The 7,926-nt window shown below is 33.9% G+C and overlaps 1 protein-coding gene across 1 annotated transcript; it reads left to right on the forward strand.

Annotated features, from left to right (window-relative positions):
* The first annotated feature begins 5,784 nt into the window (after positions 1 to 5,784).
* On the forward strand, positions 5,785 to 7,454 carry LOC138347931 (uncharacterized). The gene is made up of 4 exons (XM_069296542.1): positions 5,785 to 6,181; positions 6,518 to 6,546; positions 6,610 to 6,807; positions 7,155 to 7,454. Exons 1-4 carry the CDS (start codon positions 5,785 to 5,787, stop codon positions 7,452 to 7,454), a joined length of 924 nt encoding a protein of 307 aa, XP_069152643.1.
* The last annotated feature ends 472 nt before the right edge of the window (positions 7,455 to 7,926 follow it).

Here is a 7,926-nt window from a genome sequence, read left to right on the forward strand (position 1 = left end):
GATTTCTTCTTTTTATTCCGATCGTTACCTTTACTTATCTTTTTTTCTTCTCTTTTGTTAATATGATTTTACACTATTAGTATTACTAGATATTCCTAGAATTGCTAAGGATCTTCCACTGGGAATGTAGGATTTGAAATTTTCCTGTTTGGTTTTGTGGGGTATCATACTGGAGCTAGGTTTACTTTATACGAAACCGGATGTAGAAAGTGTGGGTTTTGGTATGAACAAGTTATTCTTTCAGGATCTCATTAGAATCTGACTGTAAATTGCAAATTCAAAAGTAAAATCAATTAGTTTTTTTTGGACCATTTCCTCTGATCTATATAAATTGAAAACATGGATGTCTAATACAACGAACTCGAGTACTAATTAAATTTAAGATAACTGGAATGAGTGGGTATCCATGCCGAATCTGCAAAGGAGAAGATCAGAATTAGAGAAGAATAGAATAGAAGGGAAGATTGAAGAGAAATAAAGGAGTAATTGATTTACCAAAAGTGTTTTGTTGCATTTTCCTCCTTTTGCATTTATAAAAACCTTCAGATAACGTGGCAAGATCCTAAGTCTTATGCCTAATTAATTGATATAATCTTGGCCGTTTATTTGTCAAGTAGTTACCCTCCTTCCGTGATTCAGCTTCGCATTAAGCTATACTGAGTAAGATCATTACATATCCCGAATTAATTATCCTCTCAGTATTGTTATCCAATAAAAATAATACTATAATCTCGAGTAGTCCCGGATCCCTCGTACGCCTTTAATGTAATCCTACTTGTCATGATTGGAATCTAGACTCCAGACGACACCGGCGTCGTTGACCTCTCAGAGGTCGCAAACAAGCCTACTTACGTCATTCTTACTTTACATAGGCTAATTTTAGCGGACAATTTGAAAAAAAATTCGCGAACTGGGGGTCGTGGGTTCGATTCCCGCCCCCCTACCCCTTTTTTTTCTTATCGCGAACTGGGGGTCGTGGGTTCGATCCCCGCCCCTAGCCGTTTTTTTCCTTTTTCACGAACTGGGGGTCGTGGGTTCAATCCCGCCCCCAGCCTTTTTTTTCTTTTTTCACGAACTACAGCAGGTACACGGTGAGGTCACAGATTCGAATCCTGGTGGCCTCACCCCTTTATAATTTTATTAAATTTCCAGATTCTTTTATTAAACTTTAGTGTAAATTAACATTGCATTGTTGCTGGAATTTTTTTTCCTTCTCCAATCACTTTTAGGTGCAATTTTTTCATAAGTTTAAATAGCTATACGTGGTTACTCAATTCACTATACTTGATCATAATGAACATATCATTGTACACCCATTTCACACATAAAATACACAACTTATACACCCCAAAACAGTTCCTAAAACACTGCCCTATACACGTCTATACATCAACTTTTTCGCTACTATTTTGATGATCATTATCGTGATTTCCCGCACATAAACACATTCATATTTAATTTAAACACATCATTCATGTAAAAATCTAGCAAAACAAAATACCCATCCTACAAATTTGTTAGGGAGCTAAGGACAAGGACATACGAAGGGGAACAACCTTAGTTTCAAGAGTTTAAGAAACGTTCGAAAGAAAGTACTCTTGGAGAAAGAATTTCATGAGAGACACTCATACCTTAATTGATGTACAAACGAAGAATTTGCTACCCAAACACTCTCCAAAAATCAGTTCAAGTTACCTCAACGTCCACACCACTCAACGAACAACTTCTCTTCGCCTTAATGTTTTTGGTTGCTTTGTTTTTCTTGAAATTTCATGTGAGTTCTTCAAGTTTGAAGAACTCTTGATGTATTCTCTGGTGTTTGTTTTGCTTGGCAGAATAACGTGAGAGAGATGGAGAACGTGAGAGAGAGAGTTAAGAAGCGTGAGAGAGAGAGAGCTATTAGGATTAGGAGACTAAATTCAAGACTTAGTCAAATAGAATTTAAATTAAATTAATACAAATCTGATTTATTTTAATTAATACGTGAAAGTACCATTATACCCTTAAAATTTCAGATTTTTAATTAATAATTACATCACCTCAAGTACCTATTTATTCAATTTTTTTTTGAATCGTCACACTACTAGTAAGGTCTCTTTTGACTTCTTAGTGTAAGAGAGGCATCTTACTTGTACGTAGACTCTTGGATCAAAAGAAGTGTAAAACTTAATTGTGATAACAATATTATCCAATAGTGCACTTATGAATAGTAATCAAATTTTGTACCAGAGGTTCGTACTTTTATAATAAAACTAGTTCTTTGAAACGTATGTTACACATTTTTCCCTACTATCATATTAATTTATACATGCCTAATCTCATGTTGTTAATTATTTATCAGATAGTATTAATTATATATAGAGCTTTAAATTTCCATCCTAGAAAGTAAAAGTAAAAATACTAAATGAAAAATTTTCTTGGTTGAATATTATTTTTTTCAGTACAATTACAATAATTGTTTTAGTGAAATTACAGTCTCTATAAATATATAAGTTTTGTTGAGTTAAAGTATGTTTTTGCATAAGTTTTATAGAGATTCAATCAATATGACCTTATGGTGGCCAGTATATAAATCATTGTGGATTCTCGATATGTATGGAGAATTTACTATTTAATATTTTATTCATTAGAAGTTTTATAAAATTATTACTTAGATGATATATAATATTATATATATTATTAAAAGTGGATAATAGGGATAAAGTGATAATTCAACTTTGGACTTTGTTGCCTTTAATAATAGTTCAATGTCTCATCATCTAAACAAACAATTATAGGAGATGACTACACAAGCAAACTATTGAAAAAGATATGATGATATGATTTAAAAATAATATATATATATATATATATATATATATATATATATATATATAACAATTAATTTGTTAGATATTTTATTATATTTTAATTTACAACAAAGATAAAATCGTCATCTAACGCTAAAGGTAAGAAGTTCACATTTTTGGTGTAATACAAGAATCATTAGAAATTTCATCTCCCATGAATTTAATAGTCTTTAATCACAATGGTCCTACAATTTTGTATCAAAATCAGGATCATTGTGAAACATTATATTATATACTATCTTAGAAAATCAATTAATAATCAATCAGTGCAAAGATATGAGTTATGATGCACTATAGGAATTAGATTTGCATGTCTAAATTCCATGGAAATTCTTTTTTCCAATTTGTAGGATATATGTGTAGCTTATAATAAATACTCCTAAATAAAAGCTCTTTCAACTTAGTTGAGGAATATCTTTTGTATGATTGACCTTTATATGAGGATGGAGATAAAGAAAAAAAAGACAAGAACATTTACATCCATAAAAATATAAAGAATGACTTGAGTCAATAGAGTAGTACTTAACGAGAGGGAGTTGCCTGGATGGTAAGCACTCTGCACTTTCAACCTGAAGATTGCAAGTTCGAGTCACTAAAGGAGCAAAAGGGGTGGGATCTCCTAAGGAGGGTTCAAAAAAAAAGAGCAGTACTTCATGTACAACCCTCAAATCTTCAAGATCTCAAGTTCTCAACAGACATAGCCAAGAAAGTTCAAAAAATGAATGCTAAAGACATCAAAATTTAATTCTCTGCCTTCTTAACAAACTTATATCCAACACCAAAAACAAAAATAAAAAAAAAACCTAACTTGAGGAAAGGGTTCATACAATGTTTTAGTAGAATTAGCAAAATGACAAAAACAATAAAAAAAGATTGTTATTTGTAGTTTTGATGATTTGACAAACTCAGGGACCTTGTAGAGGTAGCAGGTTTCCTACTTGAGTTTTGAAGATGAAATAAACTCAGAGACCTAGTAAAGGTACCAGGTTCCCAATGTGACTAGCCGGTTGACTGCCACCTGGAGAAGGTACAGAAAGTGGGTGCACATTTCCCAACGGTGTCAGAAAGTCAGACCTCTCCAACCAATGACAAAGAGTTTAAGGAAAGTGAATTATCCATATAAAAGTCACTTTCCTAAACATTATTCCTCAGTTTTTGCAACTTGATAAAGCATTTTCAAGAACACTTGCAAAGGCTATCGAAAATCGAAGCAGAAGAATTATTCAAAACAACAACTGAAATCTCAGCAGCATATAGTGTAGTTGTTTAAGAATATATTCTCTTGGTCTTATATTGTAAACTATTCCTCTATAAAGGAATTATTGTGTGGTGTTAAAATTCTAAGTTGTCTAGGAGGGATAGCTTAGTGGGTAGAGTAAAATCTACTTAGGCTTGTCAAGTAATAGCGATTATTGCTTCACTGTAAGATTAAAAACATTTTCTCACATTTGTTATAATTGGGTTTAACTTTTGCTTGTGAAGATTAGTGAAAACGGTTGAAAATCCTGTGAGACAGGTCGTGGTTTTACTCCCTAAAGCAAGGAAGTTTCGACGTAAAATTGTTGTGTTGTTTATACTGCATTTACTGTCTGTTCATCCTTGTTAGTGTGTCAAGGGACCTGGTCCATTGACTGATAAGTGAAGTCACATATTCTATCAAGTGGTATTAAAGCAGACATTTGGTTAACACCAAGGAATTGATATCTGTTGTAGAATGGCTGCTCCACTAAATCTAGAAGAAGGTCAATCTTCAACCAGACCTCCTTGTTTCAATGGACATTTCTACCGTTAGTGGAAAGTTAGAATGCATGATTACCTCATGGCTTAAGATAGTGAGCTATGGGATATGATACTACATGCACCGTTTATTCCGATGATAGAAGAAAAGGATGGAGAGAAAACTAGGCTTGTTCCAAAGCCTAGACAAAAATATGATGAAGCTGATAGGAATAAGATAGAAAAGGGCTACAAGGCAAAAACTCTTCTTGTCTGTGGGATAGGGCCAGATGAGTTCAATCGTGTCTCAGCCTGTGAGTCTGCAAAAGAAATCTGGGATTGTTTAAAAATAGCTCATGAAGGAACTGAACATGTCAAAGAATCAAAGATCGATATGCTCACCTCTTTGTATGAAAACATCAAGATTAAAGAAGGAGAAACCATTCACGAGATGTTCACAAAATTGTCCTCTATTACAAATGAGTTGAGAAGTCTTGGGGAACCTATCAGTATGAGTAAGCAAGTAAGGAAAGTGCTTCGAATTCTTCCAAAGTCCTGGGAAAGCAAGGTTGATGCCATTACTGAAGCTAAAGATTTGAAGGTGCTGTTAATGGATGCTTTCATTGGAAATTTGAAGACTCATGAGATGAATCGAAATCATGATTTATCAAAGACAAAAGTAAAAAAGGATAAGTCCTTGATGCTGAAATACAAATCTGATGAAGACTGTAGTGATGATGATATGGCTTATCTTATAATAGATTTCAAAAAATTGTGAAAAAAGAAGAAAGGTTTAGAAGAGGAACAAATGGTCCTCGAACTGCTACTCAAAATGATACTTGCTACAAGTGTGGAAAAGCTAGGCACTTTATTAGAGAGTGTCATTTACTCAAAACTGAAAATAAGGAATATAAAAAACCAAAAAGTGATAAAGAAAAGAGAAGGGACCTGGTACTCAGTAAAAATGATCGCAAAGCTGCTGTTGACTATGTGGTCAAAAAGGTTGTTGCTGCATAGGGAGACTCTTCAAGTTACTCAGAAGATCCTAATGAACCAAATGTATGCTTTCATGGCTCATACATAAAATGAAGAAGAGGATGACAAGGTAACTCTTCTTGATATGAAACTTGATTTGAATAATTATTCTCTTAAAAAATTGAGAACATTAGCAAATATTATGATTGATTCAATAATTGAGTTAACCTCTGAAAGAGAAATTATGAATGTTGAACTCCACATATTAACTGAAAACAAGGTTAAATTGGAGGAGAAAAAGTTGAAAATGGAAGATAAAATGATGTCTCTAGAGTTTAAAAACACTGAACTTAAAAAACAGTTGACTCAGATAAAGGAAGAAGCTGAAAAGCTAAATGGAAGGTCAAATGGTTTACAAGTTGAAATTGAAGAAAAACAGAAAACCACTGAGAAAAATCTGGGATTTGCTATGGAGAAGAGCAAAAACTTAGAAAAGGATATTGTCAAACTTAAGGAAGAACTTGAAAAATCTCTTAAGTGGACAAAATCCTCTAAGTTGCTGTCAAGTGCAACAAATCAGAGTAATTTCAATAAGAAAGGTCTAAGATGTTTGAATATCACTCCTCCCTTTAATCCTCACAGTAAGTATGTGTTTGTGTCTGACAATCTGCTTTGTCTTCACTGTGGTAAAAATGGGCACTTAAAGGGAGAGTGTGACGGCTGGAGAAATTCTCATGAAAGACTCTCTAATTATACTGAAAGGCAAAAAGTATCAAAAGAGAGACCTGGTCCTCCAAAACATGTTTGAACTGATAGATTTTCAATGAAAAAAATATGTTTCTGCTCCAAAGTCTTTTGTTAGAAAGATTCAAAAACTGCCCTATTGGACTAGATACAATCAGACCGCTCCCTTGTCTGCTTTCTGGGAACTCAAATTGAAATAGGTTCCCAAGCTTAACAAGTGATTCTTGTTGCAGGTGAGTGCGAGGAGCAGCTGTCAATGTTGGTATATGGACAGTGGATGCTCTAAACATATGACTGGTGACATCAAAAAATTTCCTCACTCAAGACACTTCAGGAAGGAGGTGTCTCTTTTGGTGATGGAAAGAAGAGGTACATTTTGGGAGTTGGTAAAGTGGGAAAGTCTCTTGAAGAATCAATTGACAATGTGTATCATGTTGATGGGTTGAAGTACAACCTTTTGAGTGTATCTCAAATTTGTGAAAAGGGAAATGAAGTCAAATTTACTTCTGAGAAGTGCGCTGTGGTTAGTCTAACTACAAAGAAAGTGATTCTCATTGCCTTTAGAAGTAAAAACATTTTTGTGGCAAACTTAGAAACGTCTCATGGAGATGATCTGACATGTCTAGTGCTCAAAATGAAAATGTTGATCTTTAACATCGTAGGCTAGGTCATGTGAGCTCATCTTTATTTAATAAACTGATTTCTAAGGACCTGGTCCGAGTTTGCCAAAGTTGAGGTTTTGTGAAAACAAAATATGTGAAGCTTTTATCAAAAGGAAAAAAAATCAGATCGTCCTTCAAGTCAAAGAAGCAAGTAACTTCATCAAGAGTACTGGAGCTGTTACACATGGACATATGTGGACCTTTGAAGGTTGAAAGCAGAAATGAAAAGAAATACATTCTGGTGATAGTTGATGATTACTCAAGATACACATGGACAAGATTCCTAAGATCAAAAGTAGAGACACCTGAAGAATTGGTGGTGTTCTTCATAATGACTCAAACTAAATTGAATCAAGTGATTGTTGGGATTAGATCTGATCATGGAACTGTGTTTGAGAACTCAATACTGGATCAATTTTGCATGGATAATGGTACTAGTCATAATTTTTCTACACCAAGAACTCCTCAACAAAATGGAGTAGTGAAAAAAAAAACAGAACCTTGGTGAACATTGCTAGGACCATGATCAGTGAGTCAAATCTTCCTCAAAGATTCTGGGCTGAAGCTATCAACACAGCATGTCATGTTACTAACAAGTGTCTGATAAGGGTTGTTATGAATAAGACCCCCTATGAGTTGCTTAATAACAGAAAGCCTATGTTGAGCTATCTTAGGGCATTTGGCTGCAAATGTTTTGTGCTGAACAATGGAAAGGCTGATCTGGGAAAATTTGATCCTAGAAGTGATGAAGGAGTGTTTGTTGGATATTTTTCATCAAGTAAAGCATACAGAATATTCAACAAAAGAACTCAATGTATTGAAGAAAACATTCATGTTGTGTTTGATGAAGATGGAAACTTGAAAAGCAATGGATCAAATGATGAAGATGAGGTGATCAAGCTGTTCAATTCACAGAAAATTGAAAGAAGTGAAGCGGATGCAGAACAAAAGTTGAAAAATGATTATGATAATAATAATCA

Source organism: Solanum lycopersicum, chromosome 4 (genome assembly GCF_036512215.1).
Source record: "Solanum lycopersicum chromosome 4, SLM_r2.1".
NCBI classification, from domain to species: Eukaryota; Viridiplantae; Streptophyta; class Magnoliopsida; order Solanales; family Solanaceae; genus Solanum; species Solanum lycopersicum.

Bases quoted from the DNA above. Each gene is read 5' to 3' on its own strand.
- LOC138347931 (XM_069296542.1), top strand. From the start codon at position 5,785: ATGAATGTTGAACTCCACATATTAACTGAAAACAAGGTTAAATTGGAG. The intron at 6,182-6,517 runs GTAAGTATGTGT...TTCTTGTTGCAG, and splicing joins TCCTCCCTTTAATCCTCACA to GTGAGTGCGAGGAGCAGCTG. The intron at 6,808-7,154 runs GTTAGTCTAACT...GGACCTTTGAAG, and splicing joins CTTCTGAGAAGTGCGCTGTG to GTTGAAAGCAGAAATGAAAA.